The sequence below is a fragment of the Equus przewalskii genome, chromosome 7 (assembly GCF_037783145.1).
Source record: "Equus przewalskii isolate Varuska chromosome 7, EquPr2, whole genome shotgun sequence".
In the NCBI taxonomy this organism is placed as follows: Eukaryota; Metazoa; Chordata; class Mammalia; order Perissodactyla; family Equidae; genus Equus; species Equus przewalskii.
Window position 1 is genome coordinate 34758888 of NC_091837.1, and position 16593 is coordinate 34775480.

The 16593-nt window shown below is 40.2% G+C and overlaps 1 protein-coding gene across 8 annotated transcripts in view; it reads left to right on the forward strand.

The window, feature by feature from the left end:
- Positions 1-16593, forward strand: part of PTPRM (protein tyrosine phosphatase receptor type M) — a 771793-nt gene that overhangs the window by 545533 nt on the left and 209667 nt on the right. For all 8 annotated transcript variants that reach the window (XM_070629469.1, XM_070629471.1, XM_070629470.1 and 5 more), the window contains one exon: positions 9898-10030. In XM_070629469.1, the coding sequence (XP_070485570.1) occupies positions 9898-10030 (133 nt within the window). The remainder of the gene's footprint in view (positions 1-9897; positions 10031-16593) is intronic.

Here is a 16593-nt window from a genome sequence, read left to right on the forward strand (position 1 = left end):
AACTTGAACTCATTTTGTTGAAGCCTATATGTTCAAATATATTCCACTTCTATGCACAGATCACACATGGTCATTGTTCTCTTCATAAATGCCTCCTGTGTGTGGTTAAGACTTTCATTCCATAAACACTTATCAGTCGACCACTACATTAAAAACATTGTGTTGATTACTAGAAGTCAGAGATGGATAAGGAATAGTTGTTACTCTTGAAAATCTCCAGTGGAAGACGATATCACAGCACCCACTGGTCTGTCTTCTCCTTGGGTAGATAAATGACCTCAATTCCTTTTCTCTTTTACATGGTCCTTCTTTTCTACCCTGTCAATCATTTATTTGTGTTTCTTTTCTTTGATTCTCTTTCAGCATCTCTACCTTGACCAGCATGTTGCACTCTGGAAGGATCACATGCATGTCACTTCTCTACACTTCAGAATCACATTGACTATATTACTAGGACTTTCTTTTCTGCATTTAGGTCCAGGAAGTCCTTTGTCCTCATATATTTACCTTATTTTTCTTTCAGGATTTTAATTTCCTTATTTCATTGTTCTGCACTTCTGTTTGTTTCTTTTCATTCTTTTATTAGGCTCTCCTCTTTGTGACTGATGAAGATGATTTTAAACTTGAGTCTTGTCTTCCACAGCGTTAGCAGTGATCACCCAAGTTTTCTGTATTATGGGGGAACGTTGTGATGCAGTGAAACAAGAGTGGGCTTCACAGGCACATCTGGATGCAGAGTGTAGCCCCCTCCCTTCCCTTCTCACTGACTTTGGACAAGCTACCTATCCTGACTGCTTCTGCTGCCTCTGTGTCCTCATTTGTAAAATACTGTTAATTATACCTCATGGTGTAATATTAAATAAAAGCTATGTAAGACACCTGGCACATAAGGTAGGTCTTCAAAAAGGTCAGCCACTTCCTTCTTATCTAATGTAGTGGCTTCTGGGTAATTGGTCCACAGACTTTAAATTCCTTTACAGTTAATAATATCTTCCAATCCCTACTTACTGTGGCTGATCATAAAACTAGGGTCTGATTCCAGTAGGTTTGGCTCTTAATTGTATGAAAGGATCTTTTAAACTAGTTTGGTGAAGGAAATTAGCTAACTGATAAAGTAAGATATTAATATATCAGGAGGTTTTAAAAATAACCCAATTAAAATATTTTTCCCATTTTACCATGGTCTGTGAAAACTTCCTCACAGATATTTAGGACCAGTGGTTCTCAGGTTTGACTCCTCTTCATGTTTTGGAGAATCCCCTAAGGTGGACCATATCAGTTCCTGGGTCCTACCTCAGACCTTCGAGCCAGAGTCCCCGGGGAACCCAGCCATTGCGTGTTTCAGAAGCTCTCCAAATGATTCGTAAATTCTCTATAATTAGAGAACCTCTGTTCTAGAATATATTGAACAGAATGACACAATTAATATAAGCCTTATTTATTAAAAAACTTCATTATTTGAGGAAAAATTGTATATAACTAAATGAGAGTCAGAGAATTATATGACCCCACTCTCTCCTAAGACCCCAGGAATCCTTATTGCATTTCTAAGGGCCGTCCTTTGTGCGTGTGGCTCGTTGGCCATGTGAAAGACACATCACACTTCTGCATGCAGTTTGCTAGACTCTGTACATTTTTTGAACCTCAGACATACTGATTCTTCTAGCAAGCATATAGGTACACTTACTTTTTGGTAAGATCGCGAATGACCAATTTCAGGCAGCAGAGAAAGCTACAAAGGGTTTTTGCAAACAGCTACTACTTTGTGCAGGCAGCTATGGTCATCCTTTCTTCCCCAGGAATGATGTTGAAGAGCTAAACATAAGCTAGACCATGACCCAAGGCACAGAGTCTGGAAGAATATTTGAGGGACAGTAGATTTTTATTTTAATGCCTTAAAAGTTTAGTTTCAAACAAACTCTTGGGAAAATTCACTCTTCCTGGTGCATCCTCAAAAGCATCTACTTCAGAAGCAGCCACTCACATCCCTTTATTGATTATTCACTTTAAATGAAAGGGGAACAGAGCGGGTACCTTATTATTGACAGATTTTTTCCTCATTTTATTACTTGACCATGATTTGAGAAATGCAAATGGAAAAAATAAAGCTATTTCATCAGAATAGTAACAGCACTAGTAATTCTCTTGGAAATTTTAGTGCCAGATAGTAAGTGGGAAGGCTTTCATAGATCATCTTACCGACAGGGTGTTGGCCACATCAAGAAATGAAAGCAGTTACTGTCGTGAAATTAGAAGAAAAATAAAAAAGTAGATTAATTTTTTAGAGACACTATATATCAAACAATTCAGTTTCTCAGTTTTATATGAAAAATTATGTTTCTGATTATACGCATAAGTCGTATATGCTCTGCATGCTCTCTGGTGGAAATTAGGGACACTGGGAGAGTTACAAATTCACGAGCATAATCAGGTTGCATATTCCACATAAAGTGTGAATGTAGGCTATTCAAGGAGCAGTGACTGACTTTGCATCCCAGAAAGAAAAACAATGATATGTAATTTAAATGAAAACTCTTGGAGATGTCCCATGATAATGGATAATAAGGTACAACCGAGAAAACTAAACACAGATTGCAAGGAATTCTAATTCTCTGAGCAGCAAGACACGACTGTAGTTCTTACGGTCCTCTGTGAAGCCAGGGTTGCTATTTTTGAGAAAAAGAAACAAAATCTACTGCTGCAAGAGGTAAACAGATAAACAAAACCTATGAAAATTAATTAAACTAGGTTCTCTATTCCATAAAGTCATAAAAATACTAGTACAAAGAGGCTGAGGCCTCCTCAGTTGAAATTTTAGAATATCTTTTGAGACTAGTGCTCTTTGAAACACACTTTGGATTTCCACAGCTTCCATTTTATTTTCTAGTTTTATTTTTGCTCATCTCTCATCTCATAAGTTTTCTCAACCTCCTCAGTTCTCTTTTCAGCAGTTCCCATGGTTGCTCTCCCTAACGTTTCTCTCTTTTCTCCCCAAATAATCAGGAGTGTATTTTGGTGTTTGATTTGCTGCTGAAATGTTTTGCATGTTGTGAGAATGAAGTATTTTGTTGCTTGAATTCACTTCGAACATTGAGCCCAAACACACTTCCCACGGCAGGAAGCCGGCTGCGTTATTTCCATAAATGGCGCCAACGTCCAGCCAGTCCCTGGCCCTCTGAGAGCCGAGCTGTCCTCCGTGAGGTCCTTGTGTCCCTTCAGTTCCAGTCGTTCCTTAGATCAGACATTGGAGGCTCCCGGCCAAGGTGAGGCAGGAGCCTTCCCAGTGCTCTCCGACGTCCTTCCCTTCCTTTCTTCAGTGGCCTGTGCAGTACTGCACAGCTACCCTCCTCAAGGCACAGCTCGTTATCCTCTGCAGCTCCTTACTTCTTAAATTTCTTACAGGCTGTTCCAATCAGTAAACAATGCCCATTACACCATCAAACCTCAGTTTCTCAAGTGTTCCCCGAGGTGCATCCAGGCTCCAGCCAAGCTAAATGAGTGAAAGATCACAGAGAGCTCTTTGTGCTCCCTACCTCTCTGTCTTGGCTTGAGAGGCATCTTTCCCACCGTCTGTTGGAATCCTCCCTGTGCTTCAAGCCCGTTTGTGTTGAACCCTCTGAGAAGGACCTTTCCAGATCTCCCTCTTCACTCTCCCCTGGTTGGGTTCTGTAGCTCACCCATGGCACTTCACGTGGCTTCCTTTACTGTGCACTGAAGGAGGAAGTGTCAGTCTTCTCACTCATCTCAAATGCCCCTGCAGAGCCTGGTTACAGTACCTTGAGCATGAAAGGTACTCAGTAAGGAGTTGTTAACTTGATGACTGTGAAAACCGAGATTAGCTGTACCATATGAATAGGATTGTTCAAGTGTCCATTCCAGGAATTCTTCCACCACTAATTTGATCACAGATCACTCCCCTCCCCACCTTTGGGATGTAACTCTGAGTAGGACCACCCTCTGCCTTTTTCTCCTCCTCTTCCCCTTCTTCATCCTACTTATGAAGAGTGAGGAGAGGACCTCAGAGCTCTGTGCTCCTGGATAAAGCCACAGCCCCTACCTCAAACCCTCACACCTCACCATCACTATCTGTCTTGAGATCATCAGGATTCATCTCATTATGCCCTTTTTCTCAAGAAGCCCAGGTGTCTAGCTCTCCCTTCTTCCCCTAGACTTTGACCCCCTTACCACCCTGTACAACTTTTTCTCCTTCGTCTCTCACTCTCAAAACTTTCCTCTGTGTCCTCTGGGACTTAAGGTCAGTCAGCAGCAAATTCCATACATCCTCAACCTTATCCCTTCGCCTCCCCGCTGTCTTGGGCAAGTATTTCAAAACTTTTCCTCCCTGCCCAAATTAACCACACCTCCTCCCTCTTCCACAGTCACACCTGATCATCTTGCCTCCTTTATCACTGGGAAAATGAAGCCATCAGAAGAGACTATTCAAATGTTCCACTATGAGACCAGTATATCAAGCTTTTGTGTCCATGTGCTTCTTGTCCCTCCTGTTCCTCTGGGTGAAATGTCTGTCCTGTGACTGAAGCCAACCCCTCTCTGTGCACTGGGGCCCATCCCTGCCTGCCCCTTCAAGGACATTTCTCCACCAGTCATCTCCTTTCTCTCCTGCATCATCAACTTTTCCCTCTCTATTGGATCATAAGCATTAGCATTCAAAAATGCTGTAAGTTCTCCCATTTTGAGAGAAAAACTTCACTTGATCCCCACATTCCTCTCTGACTCCTCCATATTGATGCTCCCTGTTTGTCTGTATTCACACTGATTTCTTCTTCCTCCCTGATTTCCTTCCTTCCACAGTTGGCTGCTCCTTTTCACACACCCCCCCCCTCCCGCCCCCGCCCCGCCTTTCACCTCCTAATTGCCCTCAAGCACTCTCATGGCTTTAAATACCATTTTTTCACTGACAACCCTAAAATTTATGCCCTAAACCTAGATCTCTCCCCTTTCTTTCCAACTACCTATTTAATGTCTCCCTTGAATGTATAATATCTCAAAACTTTGCTTGTCCAACACCATACTCCTGATTTCCCCACTTATCTCTCCAAATCTGCTCTTCTCCATCTTCTACATTTCAGTAAATGCCAACTCCATCTTTCTCGTTACTCGTGCCAGAAACTTGGATGGTATCCCAGCACACTCTATGTCCAGTTCATGGGCAAATATTGATAGCTTGACTGTCAAAATAGATCTCAAGTGTAACCATGTCTTACCACCTCCACTGCTACCATCTTGTTCCAAACCATCCTAATCTCTTGCCTGGATTATTGCAGTACCCTCATAACTGGCATTCCTGTTTCACCATGGACACCCTATGGTCTATTCTAAACACCACTGCCAGTGTGATCCTGTTAAAAGATAAGCTGGATCACATCGCTCCTCTACTCAGAATCTTCCCACAGCTCCCATCTCATGTGGAGAAAAAGCAGAGTCCTCCCAGTGATGTGCAGAGGTGTCCCCCCAACTCTGAGGTGTGTCCCACCACTTGCCCCTGGATGACTCCACTCCAGTCACACCTCACTATTTCACAGTCTCATCTTGTATCCTTTAAGATTTTCTTCCCACTGCCTAGTGTGCTCCACCTTGCGTATCAGTATATCTCATTCCTTTCAGGTCGCTGCTCAAATGTTATTTTCTCAATAATTCCTTCTCTGATCCCCCGTCTCAGATCTTAGTAGCAACTATCCCGTCCTCGAGTCCCCACACCATTCTGCACGTTTCTCTGCAGTACTGAGTACCGAGTAACATCCTGCCTACAGTACTTGTTTACATCTGGGTCTGTCTTTCCCCACAAGAATATAACTTCCACAAGGACGAGGTTTTGGCTTCCCATTTGTTTGCTGCTGTTTTCCTAATGTAGTGCATGGCACATATTGGGTACTCAACAAACACTTGTTGAATAGATGAAGAATATTGCTGGTTTGCCACCACATTCAAGGACAGCCTAGCACTAGTCACCATCATGCAGAGGTTCTGGGTGGCTCAGCTGCCCCCTCGGTGCTTCCTGATCTTCCTCTCCCTCCCCTTTAGGAAGGCTTCCTGTTTTCTCAAGGTGAGACAGTCCTCATGCTAGGGCAGCAGCATCGGGAGCTCCAGGCAGCAGTGATGGCCTCACAGCCTTCTGGGCTTGCAGCCCTGGGTCTTCTGGGAAAATCCATGCAACCAGTTCACTGTCAAAATTCGGCCCAAACATCAAGCCAGTGGCTGAGTACTCCGGGTTCTCAGCCTGGCATGGTGCCATTATTTAATTTAATATCCAACACTGGGCCAGCACTGACTGTTTTCTGCCAAGTTGAAAACCAACCAAATATGGCATTGGGTAATTGTTCCCTTTGTTTTGAGATTTTTCACATTAGACATTATATCTGAAAACTTAATGTGGATTCACTGGAATACCCCCCTTTTTTATTTTCTTGGTCGTTAAAAGAACAACAAAACAAAAAACCCCAGAACTATCACCAGGATTTGATGGAGTGGGCATCTGTGAAGATGATTCTAGCAGCTTCTCGTCCTTAATCTCCTTGAAATATTTAGCTTATTCATCATTTTAATGAATATGTTCAAGCCTACATAATGCCTACTGTTGAATGCATACCTTTGAATTTATTCTCTTTAAAAGGAACTAAATGTGCAGTAAACTCTAAACAGAATGCACAGTAGGAGAGATATACCTTCCTATGAAGAATTAGAATTTATACCAAGAAAAAGAGTAAAAGTTTACACTGTTAGAAACTTGGCAAGAAAATAACAAGACTGAGGGGAAAATATTGTGAAAACAACTCTTTTGCCAAAAGCAGTTTGTAAATTGTACTGTTAAATTCATAGATTTGGGTGAGGGAAAAAACAAAAAACAAGCTATCAGTTGCAACCACATTCTGTCACAAATTAACCTCTGTCTGAGGCTGACTGACACAAGAAACAGAAAGTGTTTCCAAAGAAACACAAGTGGAGAGAAGATAAAGATGCCCATTTCTGTGGGAGGTAGAGGGGCAGAGCACGCAGAGATAGGCAACGATGGTCTGGACCCAGAGTGAACGTGGAATGATAACACACACCTCCGTGAAGCATCTCAAGTGTGGACCCGGAGTGAACCTGGAATGATTGACACACACCTCCATGAGGTCATCTGAAGTGTGGACCAAGAGTGAATGTAGGATTAATGAAACGCATATCCATGGATCATCTCAGGTGTGGACCCAGAGTTGACCTGGAATGAATGACACACCTCCGCAAGATCATCTCAGGTGTGGGCCCACAGTGAACCTGGGATTAATGACACAGACCTCCATGAGATCATCTCAGGGCTGTGACTTACTTCATCCCAACTTAGGTTTATGTTGATGCTTCCCCAGAGCAGCCCTAAACCAGACGTCAGCATCAGTCCCTTCACTCAGCACCCTGCAGTGATGTGGTGGCCGTGCCCCGTTACAGGCAAAGGGAGGGTCCCTCACAGACAGCACAGGGTAGCCTCCCTCGCCTTTTTTGAGTTGCTCTCCCATTTTGCATGACTGCTACCATAATCACATTGGAACTGCGTCCTGCAGAGAGAGCACATTTCATTTTCTTGACCTGCAATGCGAGATGAGTTACAAGTAAGTGCTAAAGAAGGACAATACTGAGCTCATGCTGGCTGCATCTCAGTGTGCGTGCCTGCTTCCTAAAGGCCATGGCAGGCTGCAGGGGATGGCGTCTCCTGACCCAAGCACGTGCAGAGTCATCACCAGGTCTCTAGAGCTTAGGTAAGAGGCTACAGGAAAGCATAGCTAGTTGTTAGTCAACAGGAGCAAACGTGTGACCATTCACAGCACAAACTCTTCTCTCACTGAGTGTTTACCATGTATGGGTCATAATGCATCTGTGTTATTTTTTACATTTAAATTTTTTAAGCTAAATAAAGTTTTTCTAAATAATTTCTTTCTCAAGTATTTTATTTATTAAGGTAATTTAGATACAAAAAACTTAGTGAATCATTCATTTAGAAAATATATTTGGAGAACTTGCAGTCTATAACTAGTGAGACAAATGGAATGGCTCCCAATATGCCAACATTTGGAAGAATGAAGCCATTTTTTTTGAGTTGTATTTTTAATTGGATAAAAAAATCAAAATTGTAAAACATTGGACCTTTTCTTAGTTTTGTGAATTTGAAATGTTATTTATTTTTACATAGATTGTTTTTTTTCCAGTTCTTATTCATCTTTTTATAACACACATTTTATTTTTAAATTTTTCTTAGCAATTTATTTAACGTAACAGTATCTTTCAAATTTACTACTTGGTTATATGTTCCAGTGGAATGGTATACTTAAGATGTAATTACAATAAAAAATAGTAAACATTAATATTTTCAAGCTTTTCTGGACAACTAGTTGAGGGATATTCATTCAAACAAAATAACAGGACATCCTCCTGAAATTGTCAGAAATAAAAATGACCTATAAAGGGTTATCCAGAAGGGTTTGTATTTGATAAGGTGTGATTTTCACATCACGACTACTCTCGTTACGACTGACACTTTGACTGGAATGTGCGCATGGAGTGGAAACTCAGATGACCACGGCCCTCCGTCTCCTGCCTTATGTTTGTCTGCAGTCTTGACCAACTTGTCGGTCTGGCGGCCACAGCTGTGTTTAGGATGCAGAGTCTGGTGTAAAATCTTAATATGAATAACTTTTGAAAGAAACATTGTTTGTATGTTCCCATTGGAAACAGATGGAAAGTTATAGCTTGACACTCCCTATTTCTCTGCCGTGACTCATCTTAGAATAAGCCCAGGCTGGAATACACAAGACACAATGATGGTTAAGTTTTTCAAGAATCAGATGAAGTGTGAGTGGAAAACCCAAAGAAAGGGTAGAAAGGGCTGGTACCGACTTTCAGTTTTAATTATATTTTTTACCAAACACAAGAAGAAAATTCTAAGGTGAGAAATTTGGACATAAAATTCCTACTTTTGGAATGATGTGTCTACCTGGTGAGGGTGACGCGATGGTGCGGAGCGCCGCTGTGTTCTGGTTAGAGAGGTAGAAGCCCTTGACAAACGGCTTCTGTTTCGTGAATTGAACGTCACGTTCCTAATGCTTTTTGTCCTGAACTCAGTTAGCAGAGGAAATGGATATTTCATCAGACATGGATTTGACGTTCCATCACAATATGCTGTAAACAGGACAAATGGTGTTTTGGAAATGGGAAAGCAGGAGAGCTAAGACAGTAGACACTGGAAGGCTCTGGTTCTCTCATTTAAACAGATATTAAATGTAGGTGCTAGGAGTGTGATCATCAGCTGCTTCCCACTTTGTGAATAAATTGCTTAGAAGGAGTCTTTTGCTTACCAGATGTGACCTACATTTAGATTTCCAAAGGCAGGGGGAAAATCTCTATTGTGTTAAAAAAAAACAATTGCTGGCAAAATGCATGGTAAATGAGCTTATCTCACTTTTCCAGGTGTTTGGGCTAATATGTTATGGAATTACTGCTTCATTTATGAAAAATAATTGAGCAAATCAAGTTCCAGCAAATCAAATTGGGTAAAGGCTTAGGATAGCTATTGTATTTTTAGCAGGTTTTTAAAGGGCAAAAAGAGCAGGGAGCCGATAGAGATAATAAAAATATAAAAGGTGTGTTTGAGAAGAGTCTCTGCTAAAAGGCTCAGGCGTGGGTGGGGTATCCATCTTATGTTATGGGTTAGTAAAATATTGAAGAACAATGTGAACAATTACACTCCTTTTGGTGCATATGAAAGCTGTTGAAAAAAATCAAAGCTTGTCTGCTGCTGGCTCTGATAAGTCTTATTATTCTGTTAAATGCAGCAAAATTTTTTAAAAAGTAATGTCTTTATTCTCTCTTACCCACTGTCTGTCCTTTTTCATTTCCTTTCATTTTCAGGAGCTGCCACTCCAAAACCAGTCCCAGAACCCGAAAAACAAACAGACCATACAGTTAAAATTGCTGGAGTCATTGCTGGCATCTTGCTTTTCGTCATTATATTCCTTGGAGTTGTGTTGGTGATGAAGAAAAGGTAAGCTCCTAGCTTTACCAAGGACATGGTTCTATCTCATTGTTTGCCAGCTTGCTTCATGTGTTTGAAAATAGTCACTTATTGAACTGGCTTTGATGACCAAGACACACCTATGACTCTGATTGTTGATATTTTTTATCATATAGGATTCAAGGTTATGAGTCAAAATTTAGAGTAAGTGGCTGTGATTTTTGTATGAACATGCGAAGCATATTCTGCCTAGTTAACAAAAGAATCATTTGTTTTCCCACAAATTGGTACATAAAGGTCTGCAGGATCTTTAAAACCACTTATTCACCAGGAAATTTTAGTATTTATTACCAAGATATTAACGTATTTGATGTTCTTGAGGCTATGAGAAAGGAGACCTTTCCTTCTCATTATAATGAAGATAGTGATGATGACAGAATTGGTTGAGCCCATGTTATATGCAGGCACCATGCTGGAGGCTTAATCAGAACAGGACCCTGTAATTAACAGCCTGACAGAAACACAAGGTTTGGACATGGATAAGGACAAGACCTGGAGCACATTGGGTGTTGTAAGATTGCCCTGTCTAACCAAGGGGTGGTCTAAAGGAGTAGAAAACAGATATTGCTGTAATAAACAATCTTCACTTCCAATTCTTGAGAAATACGCAGTCTTCTGTTTTGCAGAAATAGGTAAAAATTTGCTTAATAATACAATGTTCAATTTATATAAAATTATCAACATAAAAATATAGATGGTAAGAAACAATAGGATAAATTCTCCCAAACAGAGAGAATTCTCAAATCTTGTTCCTTTTTTCTGTATTTTAAAAACAATTCCAGAGTGAGAGTAAGGTCTTGGATGGTAGGAGGTGAGGATGGAGAGGTTGGCAAAGCATGGTCTTGAAATCTTGTCTGATCATCTGAGGAGGCTGGACCTGGTCCTAAAATCCACTGGTGGCCTCTAAGCAGGTAGTAACATAATGTCATTTTTGCCTTAGATCATTCTGATACTAGGGTTGAGCAGTGAGGAGGGAAGAGAACTCAAGTCAGGAAGACCAGGTGAATGAGGAGAGGGGCAGCTTTAGAAATATTAGGAGGTAAGTTTTCATACCATTTGGAGGCAGAAGCCAAGGCAGGAGGAACAGTATAGAAAGAACCTAGTTACTGGCTTGGACAACGTAGTGGAGATCTTACCTTTCACCAAAATGTGGGATATAGGAAGTGGCACGTATGTGGGGAGTAAAGATGGAGAGCTTTGTACTTTTCCAGTTCACTATTCCTGTAAAGTTAAGTGGAAATGTCCTCTGGCCAGTTGGATATGCTGGTGTGGACCAGGAATAATACTTTCCATAGTCAGAGTCATCGACATATGGTGAGCTAAAGCCATGGGTTTGGGTGAGGTCACTCAAAGTTGCTGTGGTGTGAGAAGAAGGATGTCAAGGATGAAGATAAAACCTTGGGTAACAGCAATATTTAAGGCATGAGTTAATATCCAAATATATATGCATACGTGTTCTTCTTTTCTTACTTCTTCCTCCATTTTATGTTTAATGTGCTTGTTAGGCCTCGGGACAAACCGTCGCTCAGTCCCAGCTGTATGTTTATCACTAACTGTGCCATCATTTCACCTCCTCCTTCCCACTTGTTGTGGGTCCTCTATTCCTGTCTCTCTTTTTTCACCAATCATTTAATTTCTCTCCTTTTTTTAAAAAAATTTTTTTCTGGTGATGAAAACTTTTAAGATCTACTCTCTTAGCAACTTTCAAATATGCAGTACAGTATTGTTAGCTATAGTCATCATGCTGTACTTTACATCCCCAGAACTGATTTATTTTATAGCTGGAAGTCCCCTCATTTTTAATTCTTTCTTTCCTTTTCATTTCAATCTTCTCTACTATGTATCTCTCTTTCCTCCTCCATATTTCTCTTCTTTTTCTTCCTCTTTTACATCTCTGTCACAGCTTATACATGTTCGTCCTGCATGTTCTTCATCGCTCCCCACCTCAGTGTGTATGTAGACAGCTTATCTTTGGTACCAGTGCTTTGGACTGGTTTTTTAAAATATGATCCAATATAAATTCTAAGTAACACTGGGCCCTTCCATGCCTGGATATTCAAACTAAATATTTTGGAGAGACTTATTTTAAGTTGTGGAAATATGTTGGATTTTCATGTCATCTGGCAAGCTCTCTATGAGGAATAGACTGAAAGTACTAATCCAGTTGCGTTTGTGACCTTAGCTAAATGTTAACTCATTCCTCAAGGGTCGATTTCTGCTGGGTTAATTCATTATTCTACCTAAGTCTCTCAGGTAGTCACAGAGCTTATGTCATAAGTTATGCATTTGAAGAGGTTGCCTGTGGTAACATATGGCCTTGATACAACTTTAGACTAAACACCAATAACTCATATCAAATTTACAGGATTATTTATTAGATGATAGTCTTAAAAGGGTTATTTTCACAGCATGTGCCACTTTTGTGTTTGCTTTTTCTGAAATATAGAATATGTTCTCTTTAAGGCAAATTTGCCAATATACTATGCAGTATAAATACAAAACTTGTAAGATTTAGACCTGAACAGTCATGTGGTACAAACTGTCATTTTTAATAGAAATTCTTAAAAATTCTAATTGTTCAGGGTTTTTCCCCAAAATTTAAGTCTAAATTTTAAAAGTTGTAGTTTTAAACAGAATAGTTAAAACATAGTATTAATTGTGGATAAGTTGCTGAAGTGTTATTGATATGTAATAAGCTACATTGTTTGGTTAGAAGAACACTGAGTTTATTTTTTTTATTAAGGTATAATCAGATTATATTAGTTTCAGGTATGCAACATAATGATATGATATTTGTATATATTGTGAAATGATCACCACAATAAGCCTAGTTAAGATTCCTTACCATACATAGTTATAAAATTATTTTTTCTTGTAATGAGGACTTTTAAGGTTTACTTTCTTCGCAACTTTCAAATATACAATATTATTAACTATTATTACTATAGTCACTATGCTATACATGACTTATTTACTTTACAGCTGGAAGTTTATAATTTGTGACCCCCTTCCCCCATTTCGCCTACACCCCAACTCCCCAGATGAACACTGAATTTAGATCTGGAATTCCTACATCTGTATTTTAACTAACTTTGTGATTCCGAACTTCTCTGGCCCTTAGTTTCCTCATTTGTAAATTGAGAAAATTTCACTAGATGATCCCTGAAGTCCCTCCCAATTCCAGCATATCAGGTTTTCTGTTAAGTGGCTGCCCATGGTGACAATATACACTCGCTATTCTAGCAGTGCAGTGGTGGCTCGTTACTGTATTTCATCATTCAGACGTGCCCAGCAGCTCTTCCAAAGGCTCTCTGTCTAGTCACTTCAAGTCCAGAGTGTTAGTTGGTGAGCAGTTTATCTTTTAACCACATGTCCCCCACTGTCACTCAGGAGGCACTCAGTTAAAAGTGGGGAGCAGTGGGGAAATGAGGAAGGAGAGAGTGGGCGGAAAAAGCAGGGCCTCAGGGGCGGTTCCGGTGTATTACAGGCATGTTTCGTGGTGAGAGCCTGACGCTGACCAAACGCGAGTGCCATCCCTGTGTGGGCTAGTTAGCCTATTTGGCTCTACCCACAGCGCGCTGAGCCTGCCCACGCAAATATACGCCATCGTCACAAAGACAGACTGGGGCCAGGAGAAAGTGGTGAAACCACTTTCATCAGTGTTTCTGACAATGCAGCTGGAAATCTGTCCTGCTGGGGAGAAGTCAGTATACCGCCTGTGTTTGTCAGCATGCCAGGCCAGGTGGGCTGAGCTCTTGGGAGGGGGACAGCAAACTTTATTGGGTGGCCCTGTCAGTTATTAGCTTAGCTAAGACCATGTTGCCTTCTGAAGGCCTGGCCTTCCGTAAAAATAGTTGTTGAAGCTCGGCCTCTGATAGAACATGTAAAATCTGTTCAGCTCATCCTGACTCACGGAATTCTTTACATCTAGGCAATAATGACTAAAAGCTGAGGTGACCATCAGTTTTATCTGGCTATACTAATGTTTTCTAAACCTATCACAAATTCATGATGCTGTTAATTTGTATAGGAATATTAATCCATTTGAGCCTTGCCTGGACTATTATAATGTGAAACCCTTTTTCCTTAAAAACTTTTACAAAACCTTTACATTTATTTTTATTGTATTCTATAAACAAAGCAATTTCTTACTATTTTATTTTTCCAAAAAATGTATTTTCTTTTGAGAGTACAGTGTTTTGATGCAGTGAATGTTAAGAAAGGGTGTGAGATGAATATCTATGAAATAAAAATTTCATCCAGAGCTACAGAACAACATACTCTCAAAACAAGTTGAGTAGGAGATACTTAGTTTTTATCATGTTTCATCCATGTATAATTAAGTATATTTGTATAAATGAAAATACCTGCATTTTCAACATTTTTCATAAGGAATAATTTATCTCAATAACGTTTGATGGAATTTAGCGTACAAGCACCTTCAGTTCTACCCTGATTAATTACACTTACTATTGTTTCTAAAATTGCTGTAGATCTTTGAGAAATTTGAGAACATTTGTATTAATTACAGTAATATTCCTGTTTCAGCCATTGTAGTAATTAGAAATTATAAAAGTTGTGGCTGCATGAAAATAATTAAAGAGATAAGCATTCTTGCTCAAAATACAAATGTTAGCTCTTGTGCTGCATGAACACCTGTTATAAGTATATCTAACTACTTAATCCTAAGCACTAGAACTCTGTCTCCTTTCCATAACATTTTTTAACAGATGTACTTTTTGCAAATGCAGCGCATGTCATTAAATATTAGGACCCGTTCTATTATATTTAAGCAATAGTGGTACTACCAAGAAAAAACTCAATAAAAATAGAAACTATTTCTGAAGACGTCATGAAACAAAAAAGATAAGAGAGAAAATTTGATGAAAGCCCTGTTTTCAAAGAGATTCCTGCTGCATGTGGCTGGAGGCAAACTGACGTTAACTACAGTTCTCCCGCTATACCTGTTTACATACAAGAGAGGAATTTTTTTTCTGCTATAGCTAAGTGTGAGTAGTATGCGGAAAATGTCTTAAGTCTGGATGCTTCATTCAGAGTCCTCTTTCAAAATCACATTTTCTGAAACTGCGCTGAAAAATATATAGACGTTGCTTTGTGATTCTTATTTAGAACATGTGTACTTAATATGCAGCCATGTAAATAATAACCAGATGCTGAGACTTTTCTACTCTAGCACTGGCTCTGGTGTGTGAAACAGGATTTATGTGTACAAAATAGGTACAGATATGTCACCCTAATCTGTCAATTATCTATGTCCTTCCGTTTTCTAGATGACAACTGAGTGGGTTTGGTATACAGAGGTCAGTTAAGCAAGTTGACCTTTTTAAAAGCCTCCGCTAACCTAGACTTCATATGATTACCCTAATAGCTTCTGTATTAGCCACTGTTTCTGGACTCAAGCCAATGGTTTATTTAACTATGTTCTACCAGGGCTTCTTTGGGAGCTCTTTTATAAAGAAGATTTTATTGTCTGAAGGAGAGTGGGAAATGTAGGTACCAACTTTTTATTGTATAGGAGGAAAGTGTCAGAGCTTTAGAATTTACAAACCTGGGTTCACATCCCAGCTCCTACTTGGCAACAGGGTAAATTTAGATGAGTTACTTAACCTCCTCACTCACTTTGCATGAGTGAAATGTGATGATGATGGTGATGATGATGTGAACTTCATGGGGGAAACATGAAGACTAAGTGAGATAACTCATGTACATAGTTGGTGCTTGATAAATAATTGCTTAGGGACCCAGGAGTTGGGAAACTTGTCCAAGGTGACACACGCAGTAGGTGGCAGAGCCCGGGACAAATCCAGGTCTGTCTGATTTGTAACCACCCTGCTATACTGGCCACAGCAATAAAACTCGGAGATGCCTCTCTGTAAAACGCAGGGCCTCCATGCGATCATTTGCGGGCAACACTGCAGTCGTCAGCTTGCTGCAGCTTCCTGTTGCTGCAGGTCTTCGGCTATTTGAAACTCTGCCAGCATGTTTCAATCTTATTTTTGAGAGAACATTGGAGAATTAGCTAAATAAAAGGTTTTTCCACTTCCTTCTTTATAGAGGTATTTTTTAAATCCTTTCAAATATGTGTTTTGTGTCATCCTTTGAGTCACGAGTTTACTTGTAGTAGCTCACAACAGTGAGGATGCTGTATCCTTGTCTGGTTTAGCGAAAGAGAACTTTGCTAAGCTTTCTAGTATGTTGTGAAGCAGGGGAGCATTAGCTCCACCCCTTCCTCCTCAGAGACAAGCATGAGAGTCTGGGAGCCACACAGGTGACAGTGGGCCCTGAAGACAGCTGCCCACATGCACACCTTGGCTCTGTGGCTCACTAGCTGTGTGACTATGGGCAAGCTGCTCAGCCTTGTGTCCCTCAGTTTCCCTTGGTATACCAGGAGCATAATAATAGTACTTATCCCAAAAGAGCGTTAGGAAAAGAAAGTGACTTATTGCCATTAGAGTGCTGGCCCCAATAAATATTAACTATATATGTAATGTACATATTATCCTACTTTTCTA